Below are 18043 nucleotides of genomic sequence, written 5' to 3'. Positions count from 1 at the left end.
AAAAACTACACTACCAACCAACGCGAATCGCAAAATGGCCGAGCAGTATCCGCCGCGCACGCGTCTGCGCCAGCGCCGCCAGTGTTGCCAGGGCACTCCCAAACTGTACGATTTCACCCGAAAAATATCACTTTAGAGTAAGACCAAAGAAAGTCTGCAGCGCTAAATTAAAAGTAGTTTTTAAAAATCAGTATGTAACAACACCACAGAAAATGGATTAAATAGTCTTGATACTAGTGAAATTTGTACCATATTTACCGTCTATGAAAAAATTACGCTGTGCATTATGGTTAAATAAATTTAATTCCAAAAATAGATGTCACTATTAATATGTATACATAAACTAATATTGATAAATAACATTGGGAGAATGTGACATTTGGCATCCTCAAAATTATTGAGCTTTTGTAATATCCGCGACGGCCTAGCCTAGTGGTAAACAGGTACAGAGGGCCTACCGCGAACACCAAGGTTCGCAAATTTCAGGCATCTGTCTCTTTTACTTCCATCAAGGCTTATTTAGATTGACAGAGAAATTGCCCGCAATTTGCGAACTTCGGTTTTCGGGAAACCTAAATAAACCATTAAAACAATAAACATATCGCCGCTATACTTACTCAACCTCGTATCTCCAACACTCATTTGATGACAAAAACACCCGTATTCCGAATGAAAGAAAAGCGACATTTCCATCAAATGATTGCTGCAGATATGAGGTTGAGTAAGTATAACGACGATATATTAAGAATAAATTTAAGCTTTAACTAGTAGGTAGCCATGCCGTAAACATAAGCATGGAGGGTGTGGGTACCTACTAGTTAAAGCTTAAATTTATTTTGAATGTATGTTTATTGTTTTAATGGTTTATTTCGTTTTTCCGAAAACCGAAGTTCGCAAATTGCGGGCAATTTCTCTATCAATATAATTACGCCTTAATGGGAGTAAAAGAGTAAGATGCCAGCAATTTGCGAACTTCGGTGTTTGCGGTAGGCCCTCTGTACCTATTTACCGTTAGGCCGTCGCGGATATTACAAAAGCTCAATAATTTTGATGACGCCAAATGTCACATTCTCCCCATATTATTTATCAACAATAGTAGATGTAGGTACTTATACATATTATTAGTGACATTTATTATTGGAATTAAATTTATTTAACCATAATGCACAGCTTACATTTTTCATAGACGGTCAATATGGTAGAAATTTCACAAGTATCAAGACTATTTAATCCATTTTCTGTGGTTGTGGTTTGTCACATACTGATTTCTAAAAATTACTTTTTGTCTAGCGCTACAGACTTTCTGTGGCCTGACTCTAGTAGTAGTTAGTATTTTCACTTTACACTACTTTATCTGCAGTATTGCGGGATAATAATAAGCGGTGTAGATACCTAGCACTGGCAACACTGACTGGGCGGGGCGGGAATCGGGATTGAACGTGAGCATTGTCCCGTGTGCGCACGCTTGTTAACATATCTCGCCGTCTCACTCATGCACTCGCGCGCAACGCATTACTAAAGTAAAATTTGTATAATTTACAAAACATTTTTGGTTAATTTTAATAGTCTACTTTGGTAAGTACTTAATTGCGCAATACACATTATGCAGTTACAATTTTCAGTAAATACCTACACATATATAGAATCCAAATATTCCAAATGCTCTTTTAATAGCTTCTTCTAGGCGGATTAGACTCTCGCGCGAGCCACGAGACGAGCCGCGAGCCGCGCCACGAGACGCGAGTGTAAGCGGTGGGCTCGCGGCTCGTCTCGTGGCTCGCAAGCTCGTCGAGCTAATATAATTTAAACACTAACGGCACGGCATAAGGTTTATAACCGAATGACAAGCCGAACGCGAGTGTAAGCGGTGGACTCGCGTCTCGTGGCGCGGCTCGCGGCTCGTGGCTCGTCTCGTGGCTCGCGCGAGAGTCTAATCCGCGTATTCGAGTTTGTCGATTAAGTATAATAGCCAATTTAGACTCTCGCGCGAGCCACGAGACGAGCCGCGAGCCGCGCCACGAGAAGCGGTGGGCTCGTGGCTCGCAAGCTCGTCGAGTTCGGGTTGTCATTCGGTTATAAACCTTATGCCGTTCCGTTAGTGTTTAAATTATATTAGCTCGACGAGCTTGCGAGCCACGAGACGAGCCGCGAGCCCACCGCTTACATTCGCGTCTCGTGGCGCGGCTCGCGGCTCGTCTCGTGGCTCGCGCGAGAGTTTAAACCGGCTATAAATCTGCTATTACGAGGGGTGTTCAAAATATTCTCGGTATGAGAATGAAAACAAACAAGTACGAAAAGTTTGATATTTTTATTTTTCAATATACTCCCCCCCCATGTTCATACACTTAAAAGATCGATCAATTATTTTTTTTAATCCCTCGTAAAAATATTTTTTATCTTTCGTGTAAAAATGCTCCTCCACTGCCGCCTTCAATGCTTCATCGTCAGAAAATTTATTTCCACGCAGATCCTTTTTAAGATTGGGGAGCAAAAAGAAGTCGCTGGGGGCTAAGTCCGGACTATACGGTGGGTGAGTAACAGTTTTAAACCCACATTCAACAATAGCTGCCTTGGCAATATGAGCAGTATGGACGGGGGCGTTGTCATGCAGAAGCAGAATACCTTTGGTTAACTTTCCTCGCCTCTTTTCTTTAATTACATCCTTTAATTGACGTAGAATGTTAGCGTAGTACTGTCCTGTGATATTTACACCTTTTTCTTTATAATCGATTAGTAATACTCCTTCACAATCCCAAAATATCGTGGCCATGACCTTGCCAGCTGAAGGGATGACCTTGAACTTCTTGGGATGAGCTGAACCCTTAATGTGCCACTGCATGGACTCTTGTTTACTCTCTGGGTCATAATGATGAACCCAGGTTTCATCTCCAGTAACTATTCTTTGCAGCACCTCATCAGGATTTTCACCGCACAGGTCAATAAAATCGGAACAACAAGCTACACGCATGTCTTTTTGAAGCCGAGTCAGCATTCGCGGAACCCATCTTGCACTTACTTTTGACATATTAAGATGGTCATGTATAATATCATGTACGGTACCAATAGAGAGATTGGTTACTTGTGCTATAGATTTTACCTTCACTCGACCATCTTCCAATATAAGTTTTTCCACTTTATCAATATTTTCTTGTGAAGTAGCTACTACAGGCCGGCCAGGTCTAGGGTCATCTTCAATACTCTCCCTTCCGCGTTTAAACTCGCTTGACCACTTTTGAATGGTAGATAAAGAAGGAGCAGACTCACGGTAAACACAATCCATTTCCTCTTTTATGGTTTTTTGATTTTTACCCTGTTTTGTCAAGAATTTTATCACGCATCGATGTTCTAATTTAGTTAACATTGTCAATTCGCACATGATGTTCATGTTTGTTCAGCAATTGCAGAAAAACAAAAGACTATCTCGGTTCGAATTATACTTTTTTTTAATGTCAATGAATAAACCTTAGCGGCCAGTAACGAAAGAAATTTTAGAAGAGGTCGTAAGATGTCAATACCGAGAATATTTTGAACGCCCCTCGTAGGTATAAATAAATATTAACGAAAGCGACTGCCAACTCACAGGGCAAACTAGGCCTTATCGGTATTAGGTCCGGTTTCCTTTTACGATGTTTTTCTTCACCGAAAAGCAATTTGATCTAAATAATGAAATAATTTACACGGCCAGCTGGGTAGCTATGCTTATTCTAAATAAGCTTTTTGTCTAGCTAGACCATCATTCAAACTTTCTAATATTAATGATAAAGACTCGGCCGTAATTCGGTAACACTTTACCTTCACCTTCATGCCAAAATTTCGAACAACTGATGGAAATTTAATAAGAGAGCCCCTTTACAAATTTAAACGCTTAATATTAGAGCCACCAAGGAAAGAGGGTAGGGCAGGATGCCCCGGTTGTGGCCACTGTGTCGGTTTTGGCCATTTTCAATTTTATTACTTAACCCTTTTCTTGGCAAGGACAAAATATGTTCAATACTGTTTTTTTCTTAGTTTTTTGTCACATTTTAGGCTTACTCAACAACTAAAAAATACGGAAAAAATCCATGGCTTTTCAGTTTCTGAAAAACGTACGTATCATATTTGATACAATGCAATGTCCTCGATGAAGTAGTTATGTATTTTCTAGAAAACAAATGTGGTTTTCGATATAAATAATACAACATCTTAGTTAACAGAAATCATCGTTTATCACTACTACGAGTATAAGGCAATTTAAGGTACCAGGTGGCCATTATATCTTCAAAATAAGTACCTACACGAAAATCGTCTATTGCCTTATCACCAGGCAGAAAATTTTCACATCGTGAAACTTCAACAAACTTAACAAAAAGTCCTTACGTGCAAAACGAAAGCTAAACTAATAAATATTTTGAAAAACAAAACAATCGCCAACCCTTTAAAATGTAAAAACACTCAAAAATAACAATAATTTATGTAAATATATTTTGACGACAACTTGGCATCGTATCAAATGTAATACATAGCATTGGACGTGAAATTTTTATGTGTTCTAAGTTATAAAATTAAACTTTTAAATCTTTACTCAATGATAGATAATAAATGGCATTAAACGCAAATTATGAGAAAATATATTGAAATCTAAGAAATAAGTGGTGTGGGTGTTGTTTCGGTGGCGCCATGTTGACGATTACTAATTTACATAATTGACACTGACATTTGTGTGCATTATTTTTTGTTTAAATATAGGAGGGTAGATATGGAATAACTTATTAAGTAGTAAAATGAAGTTGTTAGATTTTTTTTCCTCACGTATCACGGGTGTTACGTTGCCAAGAAAAGGGTTAAGGTATAGACAAATTTACAAGTCTATCACTACATATAGATGGTCAAGCGAATCTTGTCAGTTAAAAAAGGCGCAAAATTCAAATTTTCTATGGGACGATATCCCTTCGCGCCTACATTTTTCAAATTTGCCGCCTTTTTGTACTGACAAGATCTGCTTGACCAAGTATAGTATAAATAAAACGAAGTCGTTTCTCGCTGCCTGTCTGTCCCTATGTATGCTTTAGAGCTGGGTCGTTTCGAGTTTTCCGTGAAACAAAACGTAACCGATTTTTTAAATCACGTAACTGTTTTCAAAAACAGAGGGCCTACCGCGAACCACGTTCGACGGGTTGGCTCTCTGTCGCACTTGTAAATTCGTACGTAAGTGTGACAGGGAGGCAACACGTCGAACGTGGTTCGCGGTAGGCCCTCAGTTTCTAAAATAACTGGATTCCCTGGACTGTGTGTGTCGAACGAAACGAAACGAAATCGCATTGAAGTAATAAAACGTACAATACGCAATTCACATTTCATAAAAACCTAATCTGCATCGTCTCACAAATGTCTAATATAACTTGACCCCTAACTTCAGTACTTTATAAAGATAAATCGATAGGTCACACATAAAATGGCCTTCAATTAGTGATGCTAGCGAGTGTTCGTTAAGCGTCGTGAATCATTTTTAACGTTTTCAATTGACGCTACTTTCGCTACTTGCTTTAATTTTACGCATTAAAAGATTCCTTAATTTAAACTCTAATGCATAGAAAATAGAGCACTTATTTGTCTAACGAACATTGAAGTTTTTGAATATAATGGCCTGGTAAAAAGCGCGCCTAGCGTCTACCTGAACAAAGCTCAATCCGATTCGTTTCGTTTTTATCTCTATCTCGCTCTTTCGTTAGCCGATAACCTATATCTGTCCCTGCTCATTGGAAAACGAATAAAACAGTTTTAGAGCTGCGTTTTGCTTTGCGATAGTTGCGTCCGTTATGCGCGACTATGTTATCGTATGTCGCCGCCTCTATGTCATCGTTTTTAGGGTTCCGTACCCAAAGGGTAACACGGGACCCTATTACTAAGACTCCGCTGTCCGTCCGTCCGTCCATCTGTCACCAGGCTGTATCTCACGAACCGTGATAGCTAAACAGTTGAAATTTTCACAGATGATGTATTTCTGTTGCCGCTATAACAACAGATACTAAAAACAGAATAAAATAAGGATTTAAGTGGGGCTCCCATACAACAAACGTGATTTTTGACCGAAGTTAAGCAACGTCGGCCGGGGTCAGTACTTGCCGAAGGCCCGACGCTGAGCTTCGGAACCCAGCGAAGGCCGAAGGCCGAGCTGCGGGAATGAAGTGCTCGCATGCGGATCTTTTCGTCCTAGCAAAAGTACAACTTTATTTATTTTTCCCTTTGGTAAACAAACTACTACACAATTACCTACGACAGCACAAACAACAGCACCATTAACAACAACACATCAACAACAATACAACAATACAACAAACAACACGCGCACCGCGGGGCCCTCGGGCCCCGCACACAGTAAGTTTTACTTATACAGTTTGGTAAGTTTACCAAACTGATTTGCTAAAATTCTCAAGGAGATTTAGCATTATTTACTAAAGTAATAGTTTTGTAAGGTTTACTTATATAGTTTGGTAAGTTTACCAAACTGTTTTGCTAAAATTCTCAAGGAGACTTAGTATTATTTACTAAAGTAATAGTTTTGTAAGGTTTACTTATACAGTTTGGTAAGTTTACCAAACTGGTTTGCTAAAATTCTCAAGGAGATTTGGTATTACTTACTAAAGTAATAGTTTTGTAAGTTTTATTTATACAGTTTGGTAAGTTTACCAAACTGGTTTGCTAAAATTCTCAAGGAGATTTAGTATTACTTACTAAAGTAATAGTTTTGTAAGTTTTACTTATACAATTTGATAAGTTTACCAAACTGGTTAGCTAAAATTCTCAGAGAGATTTAGTATTATTTACTAAAGTAATAGTTTTGTAAGTTTTACTTATACAGTTTGGTAAGTTTACCAAACTGATTTGCTAAAATTCTCAAAGAGATTTGGTATTTTTTACTAAAGTAATAGTTTTGTAAGTTTTACTTATACAGTTTGGTAAGTTTACCAAACTGGTTTGCTAAAATTCTCAAGGAGATTTGGTATTATTTACTAAAGTAATAGTTTTGTAAATTGTATATATACAGTTTGGTAAGTTTACCAAACTGGTTTGCTAAAATTCTCAAGGAGATTTGGTATTACTTACTAAAGTAATAGTTTTGTAAGTTTTATTTATACAGTTTGGTAAGTTTACCAAACTGGTTTGCTAAAATTCTCAAGGAGATTTAGTATTACTTACTAAAGTAATAGTTTTGTAAGTTTTACTTATACAGTTTGGTAAGTTTACCAAACTGGTTAGCTAAAATTCTCAGAGAGATTTAGTATTATTTACTAAAGTAATAGTTTTGTAAGTTTTACTTATACAGTTTGGTAAGTTTAACATTTGTGTTTGCTAATATCTACAAAGAAATTTATTATTATTTACAAAACTTAAGGTTTTGTAAATTATATTTATACAGTTTGGTAAGTATTACGTATTTTGTATGCAAAATGTACAAACAGATTTTGTATTATTTACTAAACTAGAAGTTTTGTAAAGTGTACTCCTATAGTTTGGTAAGTTTTAGATATCGTGTAGCTGAAATTTACAAAAGTACTTGTTTAAGACGGCAACCCAAGTATGTTTCGTAACTTCAATCTTGCAGGTTTTGTGATATTAACTATAATTCTAGTAAATTTTACAAAACTGAAATCAACCAATAAAAATTTCGTAAAATCAACCAAGGCATTTTTTCAGTGTAACAGTAGTAGTAGTAGTAATAGTAGTCGAGTATTGTAATAATTATTATAAAAACATTTTATACATATGTGTCATATACTATTACTTTACCTGGAAATAGTCATTCTCCTTAGATTGTCAACAGCGATAAATAAGTCGTAAGTTTCGTTTATAACTAAACGAATTTCTTCCAAGTTGTTACTGGATAAACTTAGATTACTTAAGGTTAGTTTTTCGTCGATATCCTCGATTCGGCGGACTCCTATAAATATACGAAAAATACTTGAATTTGTATCATATATAAGTACCTACTTGACCTTTTATTAATATTTTCTCCAGATATTATGAAAAATAGCTCTATCTTTTCAGAAATAAAATAAAATAAAGAAATTAAATAAAGAATTTTCAATTTGTATAACTTAAGAATATTAAAACAATCGTAAGCTTATTAAATACCTCTTATAATAAAGATTTAATATAAATAGTATGCGAAAAGACTTTGTTTCATTTGTTTAGATACCTATTGACTGATAAGTTGCCATTGCAATGTGCCTCAAAATAATTTAAACTTGTGTGTACTTACCTAGAACCATTTCGATTTTCTGCAAAAAGTCTCCATGAACGCGCTTCTTCAAATTGAACGTTACAACATTGTTGTATTTCAGTTTCAAACTCGTTTCTAGCGCTTTGAACACTGCCGACACGGGCAGCGGCTTTGTCTTACGGTTCTCTGTGTTTTGGTCAAACTAAAAAAAAGGAAAGAAAACTGACGTAACTTTCTGTACAGAATACTCTACAATTTAGTTACGTCTATTGTTTGAGAGTCACTAGCATGAAAGCTGATTCTAGTCTATTTAAACAAAGGACATTTAAGTTTGATAGTGTTTTATTCTTTTTTGAACTTTTTCTGTGGGTAATAAAGTAAAATGATAAAACAAAAAATAGTGTTTAGATATAAAATACATCCAGATCGTTAAGAAACTGAAAGAAAAATCAATTACTATAAATTTTTTTAGTAGCCATCAAAAGCTCGGTAGCTAGAAGAACTATGTACCTATACCTAAATTGAGAGACTCAAATATATTTTTTTATCCTCAATGAATAAATCATTTATTTGCCTTACCACTTTTATTGAGTCAACATGCAGTGCCAGTGCCGGCAATCCGATCTCATTCCTTGATTGACAGATTTTGTCCACTATCGATGAAGTAAATTCGTCAGTCACACTCTCTGATGAACGGATTAATATTGAAAAATATCTGAAATAAAAATAGGTATTAAAAAAATCACTATTGATAGACATACTATCACTTTTGTTTGCCATCACCACTTGGCTCCTTTGATTTAAAAAGTAGTGAATAAAAAAGGAACTAAAATAGCTTCGACCAGATTTCTGGTCATAGGTTATAAAAAAACTTATCAAGTATCAAAACAATCCAAGTAGCAAACATCCAAGGTATTGAACGCGTTGCGGAAAAATAAGATATAGCTGGTCAACCAAGTCTTGTCAGAAAAAAAAGGCGCGAAATTCAAATTTTCTATGGGACGATATCCCTTCGCGCCTACATTTCTCAAATTTGCCGCCTTTTTCTACTGTCAAGATCTGGTTGACCAAGTATAGATAAGCCTGTTGGCTGCAATCATCATGTGGCGCCTTCAATAAAAATGTACTCTATTTTTCGGACTAAAGTAGTGCAAAATCAAACAAAACGAAGAAATAACGTCGTACCTCGCAATTATTAGTAGAAACAACTGACCTTAATCCGCTACAAAGATTCCTCGACACCAAATCGAGATTATTAACAACCAGACTCCTATTGTTGAACTTGTCAACGAAGCCCCTCTGCTCCAAAGTTTTCTCGATCGCATCCGGATCTTGAACGATGAAGAGGCCTTCTATTGGACCTAATTTGGCCGCCTCCTTTAGTAAATTTGCGCAGCCTTTCTCCGTTTGGAGATTCTCAGAACATAGTGTAATTGAGACACCGGCGTTTTGCCATTTCCTGTGAATTAATTTTCGTGTTACAAGCCAAAATACCAAAGGAACAAATATCTCCAGATATTATAGTAAAATAAAGTAGATAAGTTTGTTATGAGAAAAATTGAGATTTTTATTTTTCTTGAATCGTAAAATTTAATTTAAACAAAGGTACAATTACCTACATTTTGATTCGCTTAAAATAATATGAAATATGACTGTCTAGACAGTAATATTATTTTATTACTTAGCTAGTAAGTAAGATTTACAAAATTGGTTGTTTTTTGTTCTCTTCGTTTGGAGTACCTACTATTACTTATTCTGTGGTTTGGGTTAATATTTTACGTTTTAATTATTATTAAATCTTTTTTTTACTCACGCTAGCTTAGTATGGAAGTACCCTCCAATAGCGCTTGTTTTGAAATGTATGGCAAGTTTGGACGCGCCTCTCTTCACGAGGTAGTCTGCCAACTCAATCCCCACACCATCGTCATCACAAACTACAACGTACGTGTGTGTGGGTGAAAACCATATTCTGTAACAAAAAATTTAATAAGTAGTTATCATTCCAGAATCCTCACCTTTGAATCAAATCTAATAAATTGTGAAGCAATATTAATAGACACTATTGTCTTTTAGAACTTCACCAATAGAAAAGTACAAGGTACAAGTATTTGATTACAAATATCACAATACATGGTCATTTCTGATCAAACTGTAATTTTTAGAGCATCCGGACACCAACTAGTTGATCTAAAAATCCAAATAATCTCTCTAAAAATAAAAAAATAAAATCATAGCAATTATCTGTTATTTTGCTTAATACATATGACGTGCGCTGTATAGTTGCACGCAGCTGTATGCGTATAGAGCTCGACTTCAAGTTTGGAGTCTACGTCATAACAGACCCCGGATTTATTTGCAGGGGGGTCAGTTCTCTTTGTAGCTTACTGCACATCAATAACATGCAGATCGTAAGTCTATTTTGTCGGGTGTCTTCACACCAATTAGGTATGTAAAAATGTTGACCAATTATGTCCCATTTAAAACAAGCAACAACGGTTGCACTCCGGGAGTGCCGATAGAAGTAAAAACTCACCTCACTATGTTACCGACGCCCGGTAACACGATACATACGTTTAGCGGAGGTATTCTATTTATTTGTTATATATTATTATCATTCTCAAATAAGATCACACTTTTTCATCGAAATGTCTTATTTACGTACTGCCATGACAACGTCAAATTATTTGAACATAGGTAAAGAGTCTTGAAAAGGAGTCCGCAACATAAATGTCAAATATCATTGAGTTTTTCTTTATTGATTTAAATGCCATTTAAATTATGAGTGGCCACCTTACGGGGCTTACGGTCACGTGATCGCCTTACGCCCCTTACGGTCACGTGATCGCCTTACGCTGTCTCGAGTTTATCATATTTACCCCACCTCAAAATGTGCCCAGCGCCGCTAAAGAAGTTTTCACTTCAAAAATCTTACTTTGGCGTCACGCTGAATCCGTTACTAAGAGTGACAGGGTCAGTCATTCTGATCAGCACGCGTCCCCTGTGCCGACTAGTCGCCACGAGTCTGAAGGCTCTTGAGATCGCTGTTGGTGGATACACTACACGGGACAGCGGGCGGACGGCGCCCGTTTTGATTCCTTGGCAGATCATGGCTTGCAGTTGCTGAAATTTAAAAAATTTGGAGGTGACACTAGATTTTTGCTGGTTGTTGGCAAAGAAAATAGGTAATTAATTTGTATTTCAAATGAGGTCAAGTTAATGTTGTGCAGTCACAGAAGTATGTAAAGCGATACCAGAATTGATATTGTCGTGTTATTAATTTAGGGGATTTAGGATGTATATAGGTATAGATTAAAAATAATTTATATTTTAATTTAAGCTTGCACGATAGTGGTCAATGGTTAACACAATTTGCTAGATTTAATTTGGTTTACTATCTAATTATCAAACCTAATTTTAGCCTGCTCTCTTTATTAATCATAATTTGGCTCAGGAATCCTAGTAATAGTATATGAATTTGACTTTTCCCCCTACATTAAATAGACAAATCAATGTAGGAACATACCTTGCTAAGTTGTGAATACTCCGGCTTGAAAATGGTCGAAAGACGAACAGCTCTGTAGTTCTTTTCATCGATGACAAAAGACATGCCAAAGTTTTCGTTGGCTTCCATGTCTTCATCGCTGACATCTAGAAACTCGCCAAATCCTTCAAGGCCTTGCATCACTACCTGGACATTCAGTGAAGCTAAATTAAAATTAAATTAACTCTTGACTGATAAATGTGCGGTATTGAAAGATTTGTAACTTCAGTGTGTAAAATAAGCATTAAAAAAAGGCTTTTATTAATCGAATTTATTTGTTTTTTTTTCTACACAGAACCACAAGCGCTTTTGATCCTTGATAAAGGAAAAATAATCATAAAGATTTTTTCTTGTGTTATAATTGCATAATTCAGTAACAAAAAAGACAGTTTAAAAAAATATAATTATGATATTTTTTGCTGTTGAAATAGAAAGCGCTCGCTTTTTTTAGTGTAAACCTAAATATCCGGAGAAAAAATTACAAATTAAAAATGTCCCTTTTTTTATAAATGCTGATAGTGGAAATCTTAAATATTTTACATAAGGTACGTACCTCGCGCTGTATTCCGCTGAAAGAATTAATAACGATATCACACCGCTTGTGTCCGTCCACCATCGTTCTTTTTAACGAATCAGCGTCACGGCTATTGCCGATCTGATGCTCTGTTGAAATTAAGTTATGGTCAATAATTTTTTTTTTGTTTCCAAAATTAACAAATAATTTTTACTTAACTTTTTGTCTTATCTTGTCTCGAAGCAAGCGAGCCAGAGAATAAATGGTAGCGTCCATGGAATTAAGTCTATGGACGCTGCCACTATTCCCACACACCTTTGAGCTGGGGGAACATTCTCATCAAGAAGCGTTTCTTGTGAATATCATTGACCGCTGTGTATACTTGGCAGCCATTCGCCAGACATATAGAGATGACAGCTTGGCCCAAAGCCCCTGCTCCGCTGGTTACAAATACACGTTGACCGTGTAATAATTCACTTCGTATACCCTTGAACAAAACCGTAAGTAAATTTCTGGGTTTTTGTTTACTTACAAACTTTTCTTACCTTAGTAAATCAGTTAGTTGGGTTAATACTAGAGGGTAAGTAAATTTGGATTTCTGTTGCAGCGTTGATGCGAGCGATATCACTGTCAATTTCCTTGATGACGTTGGCATAGAAACGCGGCTGCAGTCGCCATCTAAATGCAGCATTAAGAGCGGAAAATCCAAGATACACGAATAATATCATCAGGATTTCTTAATCCTCAGGAAGTATGAATAAAGAGTGACTCTAAAAAAAACAAATATTGAACATAATAGAACAATACATATTGAACGACTTACCAAACAGTAGTAAGCTAAGGCATACGGTAGGGGTACTGTGGCCGCATCTTCAAGAGACCAATGCTCGGGGACGGGCCACAGCAAATTCTTGTCGGCTTGGACAGTGGACGCCAGTGCACCGCCTTGCACGAGCCCCATTACTTTATTGCCACTGTTGAAGTTCATTTGCAATTTTAGTTTCAATTTGGGAAAAACTATTTAAAATATTATAACCTCAAATTGTATTAGGGTAACAAACAATTTTTATTAGGGTAAAAAAAATACACACACAATCGGTATCAGCGTAATTCGTCCCATTCGTTTTTCGTTCATTTCTTATGTCCGTCTCATTCTGTGTTCGTCACTCATTCTTTATTCGTCACGAGCGCTATATGTCCCTATCGTCTTAAGTACAATTATGTAATCTGTCTCTTTCTTAACAAGTCTTTTTCGTTTTTCGTCACGGTCTTCCTAGGACTATGTCTTTGTTTGTGTCTCTCTTTTTTGGTATCATTCGCACTTTATCTTTAGTCACTTTCGTTATTCGTCTCACTCTTTTTTTGTCTTTAATGGTAACTCGTTCCGTTCTTTTTTGGGCACGTTCGCTAATCGTCCCGTACTAGTAGGTCTTAGTTGCTATTCATATGTCCTCCGGATCGGAATTCATAAACAAATTGAAGTTTATATGTCCCGTACATATACATAACGGAAAAAAATGAGGGCCCTGAAGGGTCTGGGACTTAAGATACTTAAGATAGTTAATTTTTCTCAATTTATGACGATCACTCGGTCAATAAGATATAATAAAAAAAAAAATAAGATTGACGGAAAAAGATAGTTACAAATAGTGACCGAGACGCAAAACGAAAGTAACGAACTTAGAATTAGACTGAAAATGAATGAGACTAATCACGAATGTGACTAATAACGAATGCATGAAAAAAAATGAGACGAATAAGTGAATGAGACAAAAATCGAAAGGGAATAAGAAAGAATGAGTCCTAGGAAGACCGTGACGAAAAACGAAAAAGACTTGTTAAGAAAGAGACAGGTTACATAATTGTACTTAAGACGATAGGGACATATAGCGATCGAGACGAATAAAGAATGAGTGACGAACACAGAATGAGACGGACATAAGAAATGAACGAAAAACGAATGGGACGAATTACGCTGATACCACACAATCTTCCTGTAAAATAAAATAAAAGACAAGCTACCTAAAAACTTACCTACCTTAAAACCAATTATAAAAAGAACACCCCATCCAATAAATCTAACTGCGACATGGACCCCATGACATTGGCGGCTTACCTCTCTGTATCGCAAGTGAAATGCGTTGAGAGAGGTACGCGCCAGCCCTGGGGCCCTGGTTTCAACCAGTCATTATTGAATTTATTGAATTTGGGTTTCAATTGGTAGTTTGCACTTTTGCAGCCAATTGTCAAGAACTTGTGTTTCAATAATAAATAATATGAACTAAGATGAATGTATTTATAGTTGTAGTTGTACTTCTTTTACATAAGTTTAATAAAGTGTAGTTTGGTTTAGTAAAATACAAACTTACTTATTGTCAAAACCACTGAAATCCATTCCAAGTTGACCGTCTTTTTTTCTCAATACTTGTTGAGCATCCCTGTATGACGCAGAGGTGAAGCACACCTGTAAAGAAACAACAGTGTAGTTATCCTAAAAGAAATCAAAATTCTGAAACCATCACATATAACAAATGAAAGCATTGCGATATTAGTGTTTAATGTTACTGGTTATTGTTAATGATGATCGTTATGATGGTTGTGGTGAGTTCGATACTAAAAGCGGTGTTGTACTTTGTAATGAAAAACTTTTACTATGGGACTAAAGCCTAACCCCATTAAACTTAGTAAGCCTTTGTTAAATTTTGTCCCATCCTAGCAAACACAAATGTCAGAATGACAGAGACAAATGATTATCAATGGCTTGTTAGACTTGATAGACGTTTATGAATAACTCTAAAACAAATCTATATATAGGTACCTGAACCAAACATTTGTTGTCTGGCTTCGAGGGGGCTTCAATCCACGTAAGTGAGTCCAGCATGCCTGGTGATGTGACAGCCAGTTGAACGTTGCGAGTCAGAGTTGACTTCGGACTTGATAGGGAGTAATATCCTCCCCATTTACCCTGTAGAAGAAGAGTCAAATTTCACAATAATGTTTTCTAAACAAATTTTTAGTCTCCATTGTATTTAGATTGTTCACATGAATTTTATGAAGTAGCTTAGTCATAAAAATATCCACTTACTTTACACAAGCTGTAACAAAAATAGTGAAGACCTGTTTAAGGGCATAATTATTCGGTATTGTGTTCTGACTTAACAATTATATAAGTTTTTTTTTGTCTTTATATTGAGGGTTAGCTGACTTGAACGACCTGCCCTATAGAATTTTCTTTTTTCGCGGGAAAAACTTTATTTTTCTTACTTTTTACTAATCAAAATACGATACCAAAGATGCCCTTAAACGGATCCCCAATATTTTTGTTACACCTGTAGACTTCAGTAACAATTTTAACATGGTCTTAAATTTTCATACAATTTTCTCTTGTAATTTTTTTTTTTTTTATATTATTAGTGGTTGTTTATATATATTTTTTCTGCAGCCTTAAACCATTGTAACATACCTTCAACTTTTGTCATTACTTAAATCTTTCTTTATTAAATTACCATCTTCTTTCGTAAACATTTGAGATTGTTAAAAATTTTTACCTGTTTCAAGACATTAAAGGTCAGGTTCTTCTGGATCTGCTCCTTAAACATCGAGTGTTCTGGAGTGAACGAGGGTGCATGGTAATCGTCCACAATGATCACGCTGAGCTTGTTAGGATACTGCTTTCTCAACTTCTTTACCAAGCCTGAATTTAAACATAAAGACGCGTTAAATTAAAAATATCTCTTTGTTTATCATTATTTTAATTTTCAATCCACTGCTAGAGATCTGGCTATTTTTTGGTGAGCTACGAATACATGAATAGTTTACATTAGTAATAATAATTTGTGACAAACTATCACAGATCAAAGACTTTTTGTACGACTCGAGCTGTTTGCGTACACCTTAGAGGATAAGATCATGGTGTAAACGGGTAAGATAAAGACCTATTATGAAATAAGATCAATGTAGATATACCTATAATGCCGCAGAATGGTTGCCTTTCAGAGACTAATGTTACATGTCTTGGCTTCTGCAGTTCGCTCAGTACCCGCGGGACCCAATTGAACTTACTGTCGTGAGCAATTGGCAGGTAAATTACATTATTCTTCCTTATATCTGCCTTTTTCAACAAAATAAATATCTCTTTCTGAACAGACATGGCAGTTATCACATTGAATAGTTGGTACTTGGGATGTATTTTTGTTGTGTCTTGCTCTAGAGCTAAGACAAAGGTGTCGGTTGATAGGATATTGTAGAGATTTCGCATTTTCTGCAAAAATATGTCAAATCATTAAAAACTGCTGAAATTAAAAACAGCTAGAAAAACAGTTCTTGAGTTTTTAATTTTTCTTCTAATTGAAAGGTTTAACAACTACATAATTTCAAGTGAAAGCATCTTCATTTAACAATATTACGTTTTTATATTAAAACAAACGTTTAAAATATAAAACAATACCTTCTCATCTCCAAGCAAATTGTATACAACAAACAAATCAGATTTCCCAATGCCGAGTTCTCTGCCAATCAAATTATCAAGTTCAATATTCTCAGCCTGAACTAAGTGTACTTCAAATTCAGCGTCAGGGATTTGATCAGCAACTTGTTTGATGTTATTGGTCATGTTTGTGCTAAAAGAGGATCCTACGAATTCTGTGATAGTCACTTTATCGTCCACGTTGTCGGCTACTACTTGTAGATTTATTTGTAATGCTCTATTAATCTGCAACATAACAAGCACCTCTTGTTAAATACTTAAGCATGATTTAATTAATTTAAAAAATGTTCCACGTTTCAAATAATGTGTCATTCATCGGAATCATCGGTATTGAGTTGTCTTGAGACAAAATACATTTTATACTTACGTCAACATCGCCAGTTAGGAAATGTGGTATAAATGACCTCATCTCTAAGTATCCCGGCTCTTTTTCCACTACTGATTTCTCGTTAAAAATGATATTATCTAGCTCGACTCCACCGCATCTATAAAAAAGTATGTTTATTTTGTATAATACGGAATTTACCTATCCTTTTCTTTTGTTGCTAATGTCAATTGTTTGAACTTACGTGGTAACATTAAGTACTTTAGAGTATCGAGCGGCATAGCATTTTTCACCGTTTATATCAATAGACGGAAAACGCTCTTGCTCATCTGCGTTGATAGTTAGTCTTTTAATCATTTTAGGTGTCAAACTGCCAGCTCCATCCCTTGCGATTATGTTAAGCTGGATCAAAGCATCTAAGAACATCACCCATTCTTGATTCCATTTTATGGTTGCTTTCTTGCCGTCAGCAGTCACTGAATGTAAAGACTGGAATTCGCCTCTGAAATAGCACGACAGTATAATATATTCAAAATAATATTCATTATTAAAAATGTTTAGAATATAGATGCTATTTTTTATATTGTACCTACCTGTAGGTAAATCCGCCTAAATCAAAGTTTTTATAGATTTCTTTAGAGTTAAGAACAATATCTTCCTTAGTTGTTTCTTCAGTATTATCATACCGTTGTTCGTGGTATAAGGATTTGCTTTCAATGATGGTACCCGTTGCAAGTTTGGTGTTGTTGTAACAGACCTGAAATAACACAATACAAATCTAAGTTATTTAATCCACTCTTTTATTTTTAAAAACAATTTGCATATGAAATTAGCACAATGAGAAAAAAAGACTTTAAATATTTTTTATCCTAGTAATAAGTAACCGAAACGTGTTGGTTTGTTTACAATTAAAGAACCGAGGTCATCCTTAGTACCTTGAATGATTGTACTCGTAACCACTCCAATATATAATTATA

General features: G+C 35.7%; 1 protein-coding gene across 1 annotated transcript in view; it reads right to left on the bottom strand.

Annotated features, from left to right (window-relative positions):
• Positions 1-18043, bottom strand: part of LOC134653598 (fatty acid synthase-like) — a 119127-nt gene that overhangs the window by 24059 nt on the left and 77025 nt on the right. Inside the window, exons 19-36 of the mRNA XM_063508996.1 lie at positions 17660-17823; positions 17311-17568; positions 17109-17226; positions 16703-16966; positions 16222-16516; positions 15804-15949; positions 15074-15220; positions 14625-14719; positions 13079-13229; positions 12571-12742; positions 12295-12404; positions 11724-11888; positions 11133-11320; positions 10014-10169; positions 9414-9659; positions 8780-8915; positions 8240-8402; positions 7768-7918 (exon numbers count right to left, since the gene is read on the bottom strand). Coding sequence (XP_063365066.1) covers positions 7768-7918; positions 8240-8402; positions 8780-8915; positions 9414-9659; positions 10014-10169; positions 11133-11320; positions 11724-11888; positions 12295-12404; positions 12571-12742; positions 13079-13229; positions 14625-14719; positions 15074-15220; positions 15804-15949; positions 16222-16516; positions 16703-16966; positions 17109-17226; positions 17311-17568; positions 17660-17823 — 3125 coding nt within the window. The remainder of the gene's footprint in view (positions 1-7767; positions 7919-8239; positions 8403-8779; positions 8916-9413; positions 9660-10013; positions 10170-11132; positions 11321-11723; positions 11889-12294; positions 12405-12570; positions 12743-13078; positions 13230-14624; positions 14720-15073; positions 15221-15803; positions 15950-16221; positions 16517-16702; positions 16967-17108; positions 17227-17310; positions 17569-17659; positions 17824-18043) is intronic.

Source organism: Cydia amplana, chromosome 13 (assembly GCF_948474715.1).
Source record: "Cydia amplana chromosome 13, ilCydAmpl1.1, whole genome shotgun sequence".
Lineage (NCBI taxonomy): Eukaryota > Metazoa > Arthropoda > Insecta > Lepidoptera > Tortricidae > Cydia > Cydia amplana.
Note: the sequence above shows the minus strand (reverse complement) of the source record. Positions and strands in the feature narration are given on the sequence as shown.